The sequence below is a fragment of the Stylophora pistillata genome, chromosome 3 (genome assembly GCF_964205215.1).
Source record: "Stylophora pistillata chromosome 3, jaStyPist1.2, whole genome shotgun sequence".
Taxonomy (NCBI): domain Eukaryota; kingdom Metazoa; phylum Cnidaria; class Anthozoa; order Scleractinia; family Pocilloporidae; genus Stylophora; species Stylophora pistillata.
In genome coordinates, this window is record NC_142521.1 from 8,486,947 (window position 1) to 8,506,198 (window position 19,252).

The following is a 19,252-nucleotide window of genomic DNA, read 5'->3' on the forward strand; positions in this document are numbered from 1 at the left end:
AATAACTTGTAGTTCCTCTGTTTCCCGTCATCAAATCAAGTATGGGGGTCTTCAGAATGAAGGATTGGATGATCTCTGAAAATAGGTCTTGACATACAAGATCAAAACTCTACCAGGTACGATGTGAAAATAGAATGATAACAATCAAAAATGGACTTTGTTCCTTTGCTTCTGCCGCATCATTAGGTAACAGCTCCACTTAGGGTTAGTTTGGTTTTCGCTTGATCTTCTCTGGTTTTCGTTGAGAAAACTGATCATTTTTTTAACAGAGAACACGCGAGACTCGGCTTTGTCTGGAATGGGACAGTTTCAGGATGGCAGATGGAATACACGTGTCATCATTCCCTGTCAGCAAGGATTATTCTCAATTCTTCTTTATCTTTCGTATCCACACTTTCCCGTCATGCAAAATTGTGTGTGGTCTTTTCTACTAAATCAAGCTTCGAACCCCAGTTTTTACACCGGAAGACGAAACGAATTTAATCTTTAAAGTGATAGAAGACAAAAGTTCACTCGATACAAGGCGAGAATACGCTCGCCTAAACATATGGCACGAAAGCTGTTTAAACCCAAAGATAAGATCTCTTCAAGAGTCCTTATATCAAGGCTCCAATAAGTCTCGTTCTTTGAAGAACGCTCCATATCAATGTGCTATCACGCAAATTAATTTTCTGACAGCACAGAGTCAAAAGCTCGGAGCGGCGGTGTTGTTTGATGCTATTCTGCGGTGGATGCAAGTGATAAATAGTTTGATAAGACGATAATTGATATTTTAAAGATATTTTTAGAAAAACGGTCCAATCATCAAGCGTACGATTCCTATGACCAGAGAATATACAAACTAGATTGGTTCGTAACTCCTGTTTCGAAATAAGTTAGTGCATCAATATTCGTGACTTTGTTTTCATCATTATAGGTATCAGATATGCACCCTGGTTTAAGATGAGCCCACCCCTAAATAAACCCCTTGAGTAAGGACCGCTGGACAACTGGACCTAGGAGCGATAAGTAACTGTTCCTTTGAGTTTATAGTTAGCCTTGCGTCGTATTTCTATATACTCATAATACTTCATTTTAACCAAAGAAGTAGGAACAAAGCTATCATCAGATCTGTACAAGTCCTTAAAAAGCTGATCATTTATACAACTTGTGATGACAGAGAATGAGAAACTGGTTGACGGTATTTAAGTACAAAATTTATATGGATTTGCGTGTGTCATCTCTTGAGATTTATAACCGGATTTATTAAAAAAAAAAAAAAAAAAAAAAGAGAGTACCTTTACCAAGGATTCTAAATGTAAAGTGGCACTGTCTGCTTGCAGATCAATGGAGCTTTAAAACAAAAGAAAGTAGTTTAACTCGAGAAATGGGGGTTAAGTCGAAAGACCAACGAATGTTCTGGCAATTTCATCTACGCATCTATGGCTATTCCATAGTCTCATATTTGTTGAACTCCTTATCAAAGCAAGCATATGTATCGATCCGTAACATGAGTCTGCTAGAATTGTGATGAAAATAAATTTGAGCCGGAGGCCTGATGTATCGAAACCAATATCTCGATAGAATACACCAGCGCTGGTTCACTTTTAACGAACTAAATTTAAAAGAAGATTTTCTTTCCCGATTTTAGGAGAACCTGATAATTTAATGGCAAGTGAGTGGGTGTGAGGATCAAGGCAAAAAAAAAAAAATCTTTGATTGGTGGTGGTGCACTGTAGGTTACTAAGGAGAAGGGAATCCGATAGTTTCTTATTCTCTATCGATAAGATTAATAGGTTCAAAGTCTTGTTCAGCTCTTCTCGGTTTCGGGCACTACAATGTGAAGAGTTGAAACATCTCAAGCCATACCAAATGATTCCCTTTTTTTTTTCGGATAGGAGGAGGGGATCCAGGCAAGGTGTTGACTCTTCCCATTCGGTTGAAGACAACTTTTTGCATTTTTTACTCTCAATGGAAAGAATCGCCCATTTTCATTTTGGTCCGAAACATACCAAAATTTTGCATTTTCTCTCTACCTGTTGTTCTCCCATTATGCAACTGAATGCCTCTCACCTTAGAGTACAATGTTTAATGGTTGTACTATGACCAAAAATTGTAACAAATCAGCCTGAAAAGGTGCGGAAGCTCAAGTTGCTTATATTCTTATCTTCGACCATAATTTGCACTGCACTGGAAGACCAAAGTCCAAAGTCTTTAAACTGTAAGTTGCAACGGTTGATTAAATTTTACAGGGAGACTCTAGCATTCCAGCGTAATATCTGATCAGCCGCAAGGTTGGTAGGGACGGCCCCCCGGGAGATGGGAGATGGGAGATGGGAGGGGGGGGTTAGTAATAGGGTGTACAGAAGATTTTGGACAAGGTTGTGCCGTCAGGGCCTTCAAGCTCCGACCCTGTTTAGGAAAAAATCTCTCCACCGGAGATTCTAAGATACTGTCGCACAAGTTCGCTCCCAGTTCAAGGCTTTCAGTCCAGAAGGATACGCTGCACCATGTTCAAGATGCCATAAAAGGAAATTATTCCGGCCCTGTTTTAAGACTGAAGAACGCGAAAACCAAACCTTTCTGGGAAGTACAAACACCTTTTGAGGCAAATAAGAGAGTGTTCCTTCCCCCACCCACCGGGACACGGAGACGTGTTCTTTACATTGCTACTTTAATAGTCATGGCTATCACCTGGCACATACGCGAGGCTTTCAAGTGATTTTTGGCACCAAAGGTAGATTTTTATCACCAATAGGGTATTACCAAATCTTTGATTAACTTGATCTTGATCCAAATCTCTTGAACTTAACCACCCCGCAAAAGTCGAAAATGTTGACACCACTTCGAAAAATGTAATTTCGTGTTGTTTTAGTCAAGATCGTATTTGTGAGCAAATTCCATGTGCCTTGTCAAAATCTCTGTAACTATCGAGCTATATGGAGGTGTTATGTCTGTCATCTGGATTTGCCTAAAATACAAAGTTTATAGTATAACACTAGGAGTCCTGCTGATACAAGCGACCTGAACTTCATACCACGTGAACCCCTCGTTGTAGCACTCGGGAAAAGACTTCAGGATCCGGTTGTTCAAAGAGCAGATAACGCTATTCGGCGGAAAAATCACTAGCCAGTGGATGAGTGCGTGGATGGCATCATCCATCCTTCGAACAACTGAGCCCAGGTGTGAACGTTAGAAGCAAACAACACAGGCGTTTCATAAATTTCCATGTATAGTTAACAAATTTCAGTGTTTCAGTCCTTTCTAGTTCGTACGGGAGGGGGTCGATAACAAAGCACACTGGCACTCCACGCTCGCAAATACTTATTGAACCTTTATAGGCAATAATGGAGCAGCCTCCACTGATAGCACATAATGAATACACCCATTACGTTTAAGGTTGGTGGATATACCATTCCACAATAATTCAGTGACATGGCAGTGGTGAATTTTCCTTTGGACTGAGACAGGAGCCATTACCCTGACTGAGACAACATCAACAAGAGACACCATTCCCGCCTTTTTATATCAAGTCTCACTTGTCTTCGATCCTTCTCAAGGGAGAGAGCGTAGGCTCATTTCTTGGTCGACGACTAGGGAATAAATGACAGTTATAAATCACCATTCAATTTTCGATGTGTGAAACTAAATCAATCCGAATGTCCTTTCATATCAGATTGACCCGCCGTGGAGATGCCTGTTTAGCAACTTCTTCTGATTGACTGTTTTTTGTCACAGATGTACTGCATACGGACAGGAGCCTTTGATACGGAGTAAAAAATGTACAAATCCCGTAGAAGTTACGACAACCTAGACCTTTCTAGTGTCCACTTGGCCGATCTGTTTTAATCTTCACGATCCAGTTCCTAAGAGACTATTAATATTTTATGGGGCAGTGGGTGGGAGGGGGGGGTGAGATATGCGAAAAGAGAAGGCTTTAATGGGGAGGCTCTCCCATTTGAATGGTCAGATAAAATGAATAAATAAAAAAAATGGGTGCGAAAGTTCAATAAAGTGATGAGAAGTTATCCTGATTTAGTCAAAAACTAGAAACTTATATCGTATTCTAAAACTTTTAGAGTTACAGAAAACATAACAAGCTATGTTTATATCGTGGACTATTGAATATAACAGTCTTTCTTCATGCAATCCGTGTGATGCTGTTGTCTAAGGACAATTAAAATGAAGGGAGGTTTATTCGAAATATTCCTCATGGCACTGCCCCAAATATCACCAACCTCCCCTCCTCCCCTCTCCCATAAATATGGTTGGTCCTTTGTCCATCCTCTTTCATTTTGTTTTCTAATTTCCATTTCCCTGTTTTTTTTTTCTCACCTGAAAATAGTTCTGCTCGTTGAAGAAAGAGGCTCTCAATGGGCTGATAGCTTTTACGGCGAAAACGATTAAAGCTTTGGCCATTTTACGGATAACGGTTAATATCATTCTATTGTTGTCTCCAGGAATTTTTTTTTACGATGAACGTTTTTTACGACTAGCGGTTTAAATTTGTTAATTTTTATGCGTTTGACGGCTATCGGTTAGTCCAATTGAGACCCTCACGAAGACAACTCAATTTAAAGAGGTTTGGCCCGGCAAGTCTACGAAACACCGAACAAAGAGCAAATAAGACGCCGCGTTCGTTCATTGTAAAGATCAGTTTAAACTCGATTAAAGCACGCATGTTTCAAGTGGTAAGTTTACGAAAGGCACAGAAAAGCAACACACACAAAGATGTTAAGCATAGTTAATTGGTGGTACAAGGGGAAGTTTATAAAATTTACATCTGGAGATAATTAAGTTTTAACACCTTTGGAGAACGCTAAACTTTTTATGTAATTATCAGTTCATTAATAATTTCCTTTGAAAATTTTACCCCTTGGATCGAAGTGTTAATCTCATGGATTATTACCTTATTAGTTACTGTTGGAAAGACATGCAGCTCAGGAATATACTTTGAACCACGAACCAGCTTTACTGTCATCTTGTGTTATACAATCAGCAATCTTTCAGTAGTTATTTTTATGTATGTTTGTTATTTTAAAGTGAACAAACATGACGTTATCACTTCAAATTAGCATAAAGTAACCCAAACTGGATTTTTCTTGGACCGATGATTGCGTAAAATACACTTCGAGTGATTTCAATGATTTTAAAACTTGGGATCAGACCCAGGAGAAGGCAGAAATCAATCCTGACCCTCTATCTAAGCTATTTCCGCAAAAAAAAAGCAACAACAACAACAAAACAAAAAAAAAACAAAACAAAAAGAGAGAGAGAGAGAGAGAGAGCAATAAAAATGGATTGTAATTTTTTTTTGGTTTGATAGTATCACGTATGGATACCACAACTGACACTACACTACTCAGTCTGACGAAAGGCAGACCAAGTCTAGCATCAGAGAACACCCTCAAAGTGTGTTCTCGTGCACTGAGTTAGACTTCTTTAATGAGGTAGAGGTAAAAACTATCGAACGAAATATTGGGAAAGTTACTTAAAAAAAGGACCGTGAAATTTTTTGAAAATGGGTGAGGCAGATAAATTATCGTATGATATGGAATTTTGCGGGTTTTAATGTTTGCGGATTTGGGGAATTTTCCTCCATCCGTGTTCCAGCAGAAAATGATTGGTGTTCGTACTCATTCGAAATATCTGTCAACGAATTACCCCTCTCGCAGCTCCACCTGTGCTGCTCAACAACTCAAAAATTCTGGAAATGTTGCTTTCTTTCCTTTTCAATGTTCTGTTACTTAAACAGAAAATCGTAAATATTAGTTCCCAGCAGTGTTTGAGCCATCTCTAACCGCGGAATCGGGTGACTACCATTCTCTTTCCAGTCTATTCGTTTCACAAGTTTTTATGTTCTTGGTGTTGTCTTGGACAAAATGGAAGTATGTAATATTGCTACTTGTTAATACATTGACTAAGATTATTCTAACTATAGTTCCTTTAAGCTGCAAATAAGTTTCTCGGGTACAATTGCGATCCACACAGTTTCCCCTTGTGTACTATGTACACTGATTACAATTTGGAGATAAAAAGTACATGATCGTTTAAGATTAAGGAAGGGCAGGTGTCGAGCCATTTCCTCGGAGTAATTTCAGTTCATTGAAATCGGCAATTGTTTACGACATTGCCAACACTCGATTTCCTTTGTGGTTTTCTGAAGGAAAATGACGATTTAATTTCTCAGTTTTACGGTTCATTTTGTATTTGATAAATGAAACGAGGTGACTAGTTAGTTTTAAACGCTTTATGGAATAAATTTCAGAGCAAGTCTTTCTGAAAGGAAACACTGAAGTAAGAGATTTAAATTCATTCATAAAACAAGAATTCAAGATTTGATTACTCATTGACAAAGATATGCTGTGTATAGCTGATTTGTTTTTTTATTTTCTCAAATGTAATAAACAATTCAAGTCATTAAACCTCACCTGTCGGACCGCCTACTTAATACTGATTCACAAATCCTTTCTGTGTTTACGCGTTTTTATCCCTAAATTCCATGAGTATTAATAGGTGTGCTCACTCCTTCCTGATTAGGCGAAAATTGGACTGTTTACAAACTTTACATTCGAGAAAGTCTTGGAATTTCAAATCTTTGGTGTTCAAGATGGTTAAATCCTGGATGGATTAAACGTAAAACATTCTCTTGCAATCAAAATACTTTTGTCAAATTTCCAGTTTTTTGTTCTGTTTCATCCTAAACGATCCATTAACTTCCACAAAACATAAAGAGGAAAGTCATCTTTGGTTTCCGCAGTGGTTATGGTTTTGGAGTAAAAAATGATGTGGTGGGGAGAAATATCTCATTTTGGCAGCTGATAAACTAACTGAAATTGTGGGGCTGGCACTGTTCAGAATGTTATCTGATGAATGTTTCGTGATGAAGTATCGACTGCTAAGCCTGCATTGTCCTTTTTTATTCATTTTGTTTGAAAGATTTACTGAAAAACGGTATGTATATACATATCGTGGTATATATAAAAAAATTTTTTCACCGTTTTCACATAGGACTAATACTGATAGAATTAGTTTAATGGTTAGAAACAAGAGTAGGTATGGGATTAATTTTTGCAATTGATAGATTCTGACTTAATAAAACGCTCAGTTGTAAAACTAATTCCTTTAGATAAGTGGTAATTCTTTACAGGATGGTAAGGATAGAACTTTAAGTTGTTCTTGTTTCCGTAGGACACGTTTTTCTTAAATGGTTTGGATCACCCATAAATTGATGAAGTCCTTTCCAGCTCTTTCATTTCAACAGGTACCACAGCCAAGACGAGATAGGGTTACCTGCAACTGCCATACATCCTTCTAAAAGACTAAACCCTTTGAATTGAGTTATAAACGTTAGAATAGAAGATCAACTGAATCTCTATACGGGTGTTATTGTTTTTAAAAACCCTCATTCAGCATATAACTACAATGAATAATTCCAAGCTGATCCAGTATACTGAAATCTAAATATCTCTATAAAAACTTGACCTCGCGAATTTCTGTGGGAACGATCCCTTGCCGGAAAACGAACGCGCATTATTGCCAAACCACGAGCCGGTATTTCAAAGACTTATCATCGGAAATATCAAGGACGTGGACAAAATTAAAAGGTGAATTTTTTTTTTTTTTTTTTTTTTATGGAAGAAGGACAGAGTGAACTAGCAAAGTTTTTAAAGGCGCTCTTGAAAGAAATGTTAATAAACCAAGTGGTATAACTGTGTAAGGAAGGCGTTACATCTAAAACAAAATTGATCGTTAACGAGGATCTGTTATTCACAAGAGTAATCAAGAAAGCTAATTCTCACTAATTTAAAAATAGGACTTCCGTCCGGAATGAAATCTTTTTCCAGCCTCTAGTGTCAGGTAGTTCTGAGGAATATTCATTGTAATATCTTGATTAAGGCGTGGGGGATATGGTTTGCGATAACTCGATAACGTTAATCGATTCCTTTTGAAGAAAGTAATTAACAAGGACAGGAAGTGAGCTTGATTTTCCCCCGCGCTCAACAGAAAAACATTCCCTAATTACTGTAAACACAATGTCTTGTTTACTTCAGATCTTTGAATTGGGTCTTTAAGATTTGAGGTTAGGTATAACAGTTTGTCTCAAAGTAATGATCTAATACTTTGCTGATAAAAATAGAGAGAGCAGAGGAAGGAATTGTAATCCTCTGTCGGGGATCAGAGGTTAATTGTTTTAAAAATTACTCGTGAAAGCTCTTTCGCCGTTTTTAAAAATGATTTGATGATTTACAACTATCGAGATAACTTCGCGAACTCTTGTATCCAGTTTGAAAGGCAAGCGAACAACACGAAAAACTGATCTTATGCATACCTAACAATTTCTGTATCATAAAAACTTTAAAAAAAGGATTAGAAAGCTTAAGAGGGTATCATTATGATAGCAGTTGGATTAATAAGAAGCTCATGGTGTCGAGTTTCAACAGACACTCATGGTATTTCTTCAAAACATTGAGTGCATAAACTCAGCGTGTTTTCAATTAAGCTTTGTGGGTGGTGTGCTGCCTTTTGTGTGACAGTTTCCTGTGTTTGTGAAATAACAAGTAGATAAAAGCGTCATTTGTGTATTGTAACAGTCCGGCTATAAACAACTGAGTGACTGGGTGGTGATCCGCTTAGATCGATCATATAACGCGCACTGCTTCACGCAAAGAGCTCCTTGAGAAGCATTAGCAATAATCTCAAGACAAACAACAATTTTGGAAATGATGTCCGACAATTTGGTGAAGACCAGAAAGGCCGGTCGGAGGGCTGACCAACCAAAGCCTCCCCACTCGTACATTGCGCTGATAACAACAGCGATCCTCAGCTCACCGAGAAAGAAGCTGACACTCACTGAGATCAACGAGCACTTGGTGGAGAACTACGAGTTTTTCCGCGGAGCTTACCAAGGCTGGAGGAACTCGGTAAGACATAATCTGTCGTTTAATAAGTGCTTTGTAAAAGTCTTGAAGGATCCGTCGCGGCCTTGGGGCAAGGATAATTACTGGACAGTGCTGCTTGATTCACTAGAAGAATATGTCAGCGAAGATGGCAATTTCAGAAGAAGAAGAAAGCGTCAACCAAAAGAAAAGGAGATTGCTTTCATAGACGGACGTGAAAGCAAAGTGCAAGCGCGAGACGCTATCAGCAAGACGTTAAGATCTGACATTGATAACAACCATATCAAGTCCAACCCAGAAGTATTTTCTCAAAGCAAGGGAAATATCGATCTTAATAGGTTCTCTATAGACAGATTGCTGAGGAATGAAAACAGAGTTCGAAACGACGAAAGATTTGGTCATCAGATGCTTGCTGGCGTCAAATCAAGATCGCAAGGTATGAAGGCAATAAGGCGTTATTTTCTAAACTGCAAAAAAGTAATTTAATTAACTCCTTCGCAGACACTTCCCCGGGGTAGCTTATAATAAGTATGGCAGCAAAATTCTAACTTCCAGACACGCAAGAACATACAGACCACCGCGCTTAAAACATCCATTCGAGTTTGACACAATGAAGTAATATTCCCTGGGATATTGCTGCTGTCATAATGAAGCTTGACAAAAACACAATATTGCACCCGACCAAGCAGTCAAAGTTGGCGGTATTATCTATTTAGAAACAGTTAATAACAAATCAAGTCGAGCTGATATGGTTGCGTCATACGAAACCCTTACAAGGAAATTACTGTACATTTTGATTCTAAATTTCACTTAATTTGCGAGAATTGGCTGAGGATTGCAGATTTACAGTCAACTTTCAAGTCTTGATGTTCAAAGGCTAAACGCAACGAAACGCACATAAGCGGCAAGAACAAAAACAAAAATATCTTCGAGTAAGATAATGATAAATTTCTTTCGGTAAATCTTCTCAGTCTCGAGCCAGATTTGCACCGATACACAAATACGTCAGAGCTAATCCTTGACACCCTCACATCAGTATGCATATTCTCCATACTGTTCCTTATACATTTCCTAAGGTGCTGACAAGGAGAGTTTGTTCAACTCAGTTAGGAGTTATTTTAATTGGTGTTCATTTCCTTTATTCCCGTGACCTTAATGTGTGATTCCAACCTCCAACCTCGTTCCCAGGGTCTCTCATCTTCCCGCTCCCCGGAGCAACCCTGGGAATGAGGTTGGTTTGGTGTGATTCAGGGGTGATATTGTAAGGAGAAATTGAATGCTGGTCACTCTTAGGGGTCAAGGGTAAAACAAAACCCATGCAGAAATGCCCCACAAGGGGCCATGTGCCGATGTGTGCATGCGCATGACTTTTTAAACATTAGCACATCTTTTTAATCTTATAATTTTCGTCATCCTTCATTTTCGTCATCATTCATTACTCCAGTTGCTGTTTAGTTCTAATCTTACTTCTTTGTCTGCAAATCTTTGATATCAAGTTTGCATATTTTGGGAAACATTTTCGTTGCGAAATGGCATGTGATAGCGCTTTGTAAAGATTTTGAAAAATCACTCTAATACGATACAAAAAGTAACGGGGAATACTTTGACCCACAGTGGTTTTCTCTCTTTCCCAATTTGAAATCCTTCCAATACCGAGGGAGCTAAACACTAGTTTTCCGCACCGCTGACCATACGTCTTTTTGTTGGTGTTTACATCAAGATTTAGATTTTCTTGCAGGACGACATGTCCTCTTGCCCTTAATTGAAAATGATTTAGAATTTATTGACCTGCATACTAGATAATCCGTGAACATAGCAGACCAGAAGCGACCGACTTATATGCATAAAAAAATGTATGAAAGCGATCCTCGCAGTAATGAACACTACTTCTGTAGTGGTGGAAATAAGGCCTGAAATCAGGCCCGTACGGGATTTGAACCCAGGACCTCTGCGATACCGGTGCAGTGCTCTACCAAATGTACTAACAAGCCAACTGGGAGCTGGTCATTATGTTGGTCCGCAGTGCAAAAATGATTTTCATGTATCCAAATTCATTATACGTATAAATCACGAAACCGTATTTTCTCTCCATCACTTCAATCAACCGCCACATCCCCTTTCTCTCCGCAAGATTAGAAGGAAACAAGAATTATAATCTCAACCAGGTTTTCTCGTTTTACATTTGCAGGAAACACAGCACAGGGATTTTATAACCCAAGCTTTCTAGACTGTCAACATGATGTATGGGAACGAAGAGTCAGTCTCTTCCCTGACCAGCCGTGCTACCTTGGACAGACCACGCCCTACGGTTCGCCATCTTGGATTCACGTGGATTCGTCTCATCAAAACAAAAGATTTTATCCCTATCTTCCCAGAAGCCAAGCTGTAACATATCCTTATTGTATTTAATACATATTTGCTCGAATTACGAATTTCGAACTAAGTTTTGAAGCGGCATCGGACATAAAGATGGAAAGCGAACTCTATTCTCCTTGACTTACCCAAATTTTCATTCACTGAATTCCGTAATGGATCATTGCGTTTTTTTTTTTTTTTTTTTTTTTTGCAGCGTAGACTGTGGTACGGGAATTGTCACTCTGTCAAACGGTGGGTTACCGAGTTTCTACCTAACCGTATTTTAAGCGTTGGAAACTTCAGAGAGCTGGAAACTACTAGTTATCCATAACTAAACGTTTTGATCAAGCCATTTGAAAATTGGGGAAAGTTTAAATGTTGTTCATAATCTACAATAAGTTTTTTTAAAGTTTGGCCTCAAGAGGCTTCTAATCAAAGTTAGTGCGCAGTTAGTGTTATTATTCCATAGCCAACGACAAAAGCGACCGAAGAAAACTTTGCAACTGTAAGAAATTGGCTTCTGTAAGTTTTTTTTTTCGTTTAAAATAAAGACACAGGAGTTGAGGTGACCGTGAAGAAGAGCTGAGTAGTTGTTTTTGTTTGTCGAGAAGAGAAGTCCGAAAGTGGTCGACCGACTCAGACATGTAACTCAACAGTATACGTACATATAATTTTACGGTCTTTTCAGCACTTTTTTTCTTATTTGACAACAAAATCAAACCCGTACAAAAAATATCTACATGAGTTTTTTTTTTTTTTTTTTTTTGTAAAAGTATACCCCACAAACGAATTAGCAAGCATGTAAGGTTCTCGGGATGGGGAGTAATTTATTATTCTCCCGGAGAAAAAAATCCATGTGTTAGATTTCATTAATTAAATTGAAAACAACTCGAACAAAACGAAATCGGCTTTCAATTGATGACAGCATTTTAAGCTCGAGTGATTTAGATTTAAAGGGTGGTCTTGCTTGCTCTAAATCAAGGTGTGTCAAGAGTCAAATAATTATTTGCCAAAGGAAATCTTGTGAGTTATCCTTATCTCAAAAACGAATGTGTTTTCCACGTTAAGACGAAAGGAGGAAGTTAGATAGCAGATTGGAAGTAATCATTACATTTTAAAGGGAACAGCACTCCTCCTAAAGGACCGCGGTCTTGAAGACCGCAAAATAAGTTTTCTCAGATAGTTAAGTTCTAAGCTTTTTTGTCCGGGGCGTGGCACTGAACAATAAGCAGCGGGTTTAACATTTGTATCGTGATACAAGTCAATTCAAACCTGTTATTTCTATCAATTTTTCCTCTTATGAGAATACAATGAAACCTGCTGTAAACGAAATAATTGATGTCTGAATGATAAACCCAAGACTCATGCTTATAAGTGAGGGGCTAGCGCTTTAAAACGCTTGAGTTAAGGAAGTTCTGTCTATCAGCCGTTAATGTCAATAAAACTGAAGTCCAAATATTTCAGCCCATTCTTTGTATATGATAAACCGCGACTATTTCTTTTTTAAAAAGGGAACACATGAGAAATTTGATGTCTAACTTTAGCTGGCGTTGTTGACGGTTGATTACAGGAATCTTAAAGTTTTGATGGTTTAGAGTCAACATCTTCAGTCAGCATCAAAATTAGTTGGCACATCTTGTTCGAAGAGTCCTTTATGTGTACAAAACACTCCTGTTTCTACCACGCTAAATCCTTGACAAGACCCGCTCTCCCCTATTCAAGGTTGCCTGCATGACAGAACGGCTGAATGTCCTACCACAACGTTGTACATGAAACGGTACGACTGTGAGAGTAAATCTGTAAGACCTCCCCCAAAGATCAGATTTACACAGATCAAGGAGAGACTATCAAGGAAGAGAAAGCGAAGTAGTAACGAAAATGAAGTTGCAGTTGAGAATGAGCCCCTTCTGGAGGACCACTCTATAGTACAAGAGAGCATTGACTTCAGTGAATCATGCAGCCTCACGCGGCATCCCCTGCTGTTACAGACGCTAGTTTTCTTGTTGACACAGCTACACAGACAGAGAGTATAAGTCAAGTGAAAGAGAAGAGAAAATATTTCATTGACCAGGCAACTTGTACTAAAACCTGTTATCGTCATGCAGGTGTAACTAGGTCTAAGCTTGATTTGATTTTTTAATTTTTAGAACCAAAGGCAACTAAAATACGTCTTTGGAGGGGTAGTAAGACTACCAAAAAGTCATTAAAAAAAAAACAAGTAACTGAGACACCAAATAAGAGTAAAAATGATGGAGTCTTGACAAAGTGGGAACAACTTGTTCTAACATTAGTGAGAACAAGGAAAGGTTTCGATGTCAAATTCCTAGCTCACAATTTTGGCATTAATTCATCTCGAGTGTCAGAATTTACAATACACGGATAACACTTCTTTCTCAAGAGCTGTCCTTTCTAGTTCCATGGCTTTCAAGATCAGAATTACAAAAATGTCTTCTAAAGAGATTAAAAAAATTTAAGAATGTAAGAGTAACTATTGACTGTCTTGAACCCTGCAAACAGAAGCTCCAGCTGACCTGTGACGCGTCGTCGCCCAGTATTTCAGTTCACTGAAGTTACCGAAGGTTTTGTCTTGAAACAACCTAAAGGGCTTATGACCAAAAAAGCCGTTGGCCTGGACGACATTCCACCGCGTCTTCAACAACAACAACAACAATTTATCACTTATAGAGCGCTATTTACAATGACAGATCAACAGCGCTTTACAATCAATCCTAACCCGCCCATCCCACCCCAGGGGAGGACATCCATCACACAATAATCTCGTGCGTGGGAAATTAACGTCTTCTACCCCTAACCCTGTAGGAGACGGGACCTCCATTTATTCGTCCCTATCCGAGAAGACTAGAATATCTAACCATTTCTTGATGTTGTAGAAAGGTAGCATATTCTTCTCATTTATTTTAAGACCTTGAGTGTTGGTCCGGCCGGGGCTTGAACCCTCGACCTTCTGCACAACAGTCCAGCGCTCTATCCTTTGAGCTAACCGGGAGGCGGTTAGCTCAATTAGGAGTCTTCCTAAGGACAGTGCTGCTATTATCATGAAGCCTCTTGCAGCGATCATTCATGCTTCTCTGCGGCAAAGTAAAGTTACAAATGCTTGGAAAGCAGCACGTGTGATTCCCTTACTTGAAAGGGAAAGAGGGAGGATATAGATAATTACAGGCCTATTTCAATTTTACCCACAGTCTCTAAATTGCTAGAGAGGGCTGTTAATGTGCGACTATGTGATTATTTACGGGGGCATAACATTTTGAGCCCATACCAGTGCGGTTTCAGGAAACAGCATTCTACGGAATTTGCGGCTTTATCTTTAGCTGATACGAGAAGACGTACTAACATTGATCAAGGTCAAATAACTGGAGCTGTTTTTACAGACTTTCGCAAGGCCTTTGACAATGTGAACAATTCCCTGCTATTAAAGAAGCTTTATGCCCTGGGTATCGTAGATCAAGAATACGAGTGGTTTACTGACTATCTGAAAGGTAGAAACTCAAGTTGTTGGGTTCCAGGGAGCTTTCTCAGACGCTGAATCTCTTTGTCGGTGTGCCCTAAGGATCGATCCTCGAACCTCTGTTGCTTGTGCCTCATGTGAAAGATCTACCCACCGTTGCCCGCAAGTGTAGTTTGCTAATGTAAGCTGATGACCGTGTTATCTATTTTGGAAAGTTTGCTGCTACAAACGAGGAAAGTCTCAATGAAGATCTTGATCTAACTGGATCCTGGCTTTGTAATAACAGCCTTTTCTTAAACACAGTGAAGACTGAAGCTATGTTGTTCGGAACTCACGCTAGGCTTTCTAAAGCAAGTTTTGGTATAGCGTTCAAGGACCGACCCGAGCGCTGGACTGTTGTGCGGGAGGTCGAGGGTTCGAGCCCTCGCCGGACCAACACTCAGGGTCTTAAAATAGAGAAGAATTTGCTGCCTTTCTATAACATCAAGAAATGGTTAGATATTCTAGTCTTCTCGGATAGGGACGAATAAATGGAGGTCCCGGCTCCTGTAGGGTTGGGGAAGGAGACGTTAATTTCCCAAACACGAGATTACTGTGTGATGGATGTCCTCCCCTGGGGTGGGATGGGTGGGTTTATCGGGCCCGCAGTAATTGACGCAAGCTGTTACGGTGTCCCTGCCGGTTGGCGAAGCTAAATAAATCATAAATCTAAATCTAAACCCATTAAGCGCGTTTTTTAATTTAAGAATTTAGGAGTTGTATTTGATGAACATATTTCTTGGAATTCTCATGTCAGGTATGTTTTGTGTCGAGTTGGTAAAAGACTGGGAATGCTAGGGCACATTAGGGGGAATCTTACGACTGTGCTACTTCCATTTACACAGCTTATATTAGTCCTATCATGGATTATCGTGACACCGTGTGGAAGTGCTGCGGAGCTGGCAACAGTTCGTCACTAGAGAGGCTTCAAAGACGTGCCGCTAAATTTTTTTTTAAAAATGAGCGACAGTGACAGAGCTTTGTGATAAAGAAATTGTTAGGCAAAGTGGACTGCTGGACTTGCTTGAGGAGAGGGATGCAGTCATTAATGACAAGGCTTTTGTGATTCGGGATCTCTTAACATTTTAGAAAGTTCATCTCGTTTCACCAGCCTTCCGTCAGTCGAGGTCCACGTCAGTCAGCCAAAGAGACTTCACACACCCGTCGTGTGGCATCACTACGCACTCATGTTGAGAGGAACATTTTGAAATTAAAACATTTTAGAATTATTTCAGTAGTTATTCCCCTTTTGTGAAAACCAATGTTGGATAGAATTATTTTTGTTTGTGCTGCTTTAACTAATATATGTAGAAGAAGCATAAAGTAAGGTGTACACTGCAGTAGCAAAAACTTTTATTTAGTGATTTTTATTTGATCTTCATGACTTTGAGATAACTGTTTTATGTGAAAATTGTGACTATGTAAGGCTTCCATAAGGGAAGAAGGAACTATTTGCTTACAATAACACTTGTAAACCGTTGCTACAACAGTTTCCCCGAACTTATCAATGTAACAACAAATATCCCTTTACTTGTATATGTAACAAAATCACAAATTTTTAAACCTGAAACTACCATGCCAGTCTGAAATTGGAAATAATGTAAGTGATTTTTGTCAAGAAAATAATTCCCATCTTCCTTTTTTCCACCAACTGTTGGTAGCAGGAAAGCAATTTTAGGATCAAGGTCCTTTCCTTTAAATGGACATTTTCTCTACTACTGAGGGGTCACAACAATGACATCTTCTAATACCATCTAAACCTGCTCCTGTCCAGGAATAACTGCTACTAATGAGGAGACCGGGCTCCTCAAGATCAAATGAACAGTGCTGTTTTTCACTTACTTTTGAGTGGTAGGATTTTGCATTTTCTTCCTCCTTGATACCACATTCTATGGCTTCAGGATACACTTGGTTTTCTTTAAACTCTTTTTGATCAATGAAATTTTCAACAGTGAGGGATACATCAGTAAGAGCATAGTTTTCTAAAGTTTTTTGTCTGGTATAAAGAGATTTAATTTTTTTACCAGTAACCAAAATGTGTCTCATCTCATGCCAGCTTTTGTTCTCATATTGTTCCACAGCTGCTTTGTTTATTATCATTCTCTCACTTTCTGTAGATGTCAAGGATTTCAGAAATTCCTCAGCAAAATTTAAAAGCTAGGTTATTTTCTGATAGCTTATCAAAATTTGTCTTAATGTAATCATTATCTTAAGATAGTATGGTCTGATGTATTTTCAGAAAGTGGAGCACATTTTTCATTTTCATCATGTTCTTTTGAATATGGTTAAAAAGTCAAGAATAACAGAACAAGGATCTATTTTTCTAAGTTTCTTTGCAAAATCAATTTTTTCTTTTCTATCTTTCTTAGGTCTAGGATCAAAGGAGTCAATCCATGAATCATCATACAAGGTTACTTTTTGTTTCTTTTTCCTCAGAGAGCTTTTTGATAGTTTCATTTTGGACAAAGGGACAGATTTGTGTGTAGGTGTTGGCTCGGGGTTCCAATACACAGACATAGAGGTGACAGACTTTTTTTGATTTGAAAGAAAATCATCACATTCAAACAAAGTTGCACTTAAATGTCTGCATCCTTGATCTGCTCCACCCTTGCACCTACAGAATGCAGAATACACAAACCCAATTCAATCCAGAACAAACTAGAGCATGTAAAGTTTATCTCCTTCTTGAGTGTTTTCTTTATGAGTTGGAATAACTCCAGCTACAAACACTAAAAAATACTGCCATCAAGGTCCCGTTTATAGCATTTACTCCAAGGCTCTGAACATGGCCATTGGCACATAGATTGTGCTCTTCAAATGAGTGCCAGGAGGATAACACAATTTTATCATAATCAGTTTTGCTCAAAATTAGATAATTAAAAATGTCCATTAGTCCAAATGGAGGCAGCTGGAAAAAGTCATTGGACAACAATGCCATTTGGTAGGGGTCCAAGATCTTTTCACCAGCTGGAAGCGTGAGACATCTCAACAGACATTCCTCAAGGGACTCATTTTCAAAGTCAGGGTTGGTAGGAAGGTCCATAAAAGCAACTGCTTTAGCTAGCTGAATAAACTCAGGTTTGTAGTAAGAGGTGACTTGAACACCCTGCAAAAAAATAAATGCTTTAATTTCTCTCACATCTATTTGGTCAAAGTTGGGATTGGTACATGTAGCAATGGCTTGTTTTGATGATGGTCGCTTAGTAGTGGTACATGTAGGTTTATCTGTAGATGTTTGGGAAGTGGTCAAGGTAGAAGATGGTTGTTGGACAGCTGAAGGTTTGGTACATGTAGCAGGATTTGGCTGTGTCACAGAAGAGGTTTGTTTGGTAGTGGTAGCATCTGGAGATAGAGATGGCTTTTTCACAGTTGTTTTAGAATATGGAGACAATGTTTTTGTATTTATAGAAGTTAGATCTTGACCAGATTGCTTGGAATCTGTACCTTTAATTGAAGGTGGTTTGAAGGAACCACGAGTTTGTGACATTTGTTTTACAGCTTTGGCATATGAATAACCACTGTTTTCCAAATTCATTGAAACAGATGCTGTATTCTCAGGCAGAGGAGCACTACAACAGCTACCTCTAGGCAGAGTGAGATTAAAATGTTTTGCTTGATAATCATCGTGATACATTTAAGTGATTGGACACCTACACTTCTTTGTTGTGATTGATGAAAAGGAATCAGTGTTCAAAATCGGTTCAAAGTTGTACCATCTTTTCTGCAATGATAAGGTGGCAAATGGGTCATTTGAAGAGCAATGCACAGCTGAAGATGTCCACAGTTTCTGCCCAAGTTCCTGTGATCTTGCTTTCTTTGACATGATCTTCTACGGCATTCGAAGCGAAGAGTAGCTCAACACTTATTTCGTCCCTCAAGAGAGCAATCTTTAATCTTTAATCAGTATACTTCTAAAACAGTAAAATTACTATACTAGAAGTTTAAATAAATGAATAAATAAATAAATAAATATTCGGAAAGAAAACAAATACAAACGTTATAAATTAAAAATTAAAATTCGCATATACACATTAATCGTTTCAACATTTCTGAAATAAAAGCTTTAAAACCATTTAATGAGTCAGGAATCACAGGCAATGTTAAATTGTTCTAGTACCTAACTGTCCTGGGGTAAAAAGAGAATTTAAATGTATAGTTCAACGTGCGAAGTTGAACGAATGGTGTGCAGTTAGGAAGACGTGAGGCTCTTGTTATGGGTGAGATCTCCGCTGGTAAAGAGATGCCAACAAAACCTTTGTAGATTTTATAAAACATGCACATCTGATTGAGTAATCTGCGATGCTCTAGAGAGTCCCAACCCAGTGTGTTGAACATCTCCGAAACATGACTAGAACGGGAATACATCATTGAACACAAATCTGGCCGCCCGACGTTGAACTATCTCGATCTTATTAATATTACACCGCTTGTAGGGATTCCATACGCTGCTAGCATACTCTAGTTTAGGGCGAACAAGAGCAAGGTAAGCTGAACTTTTGACCTCCTCGGA

At 38.7% G+C, this 19,252-nt stretch overlaps 1 protein-coding gene across 1 annotated transcript; it reads left to right on the top strand.

Annotated features, from left to right (window-relative positions):
• The first annotated feature begins 8,414 nt into the window (after positions 1 to 8,414).
• On the top strand, positions 8,415 to 11,815 carry LOC111337725 (uncharacterized). Its single transcript, XM_022944074.2, has 2 exons — positions 8,415 to 9,315; positions 11,068 to 11,815. Exons 1-2 carry the CDS (start codon positions 8,703 to 8,705, stop codon positions 11,286 to 11,288), a joined length of 834 nt encoding a protein of 277 aa, XP_022799809.2. The 5' UTR covers positions 8,415 to 8,702; the 3' UTR covers positions 11,289 to 11,815.
• Positions 11,816 to 19,252: the final 7,437 nt, after the last annotated feature.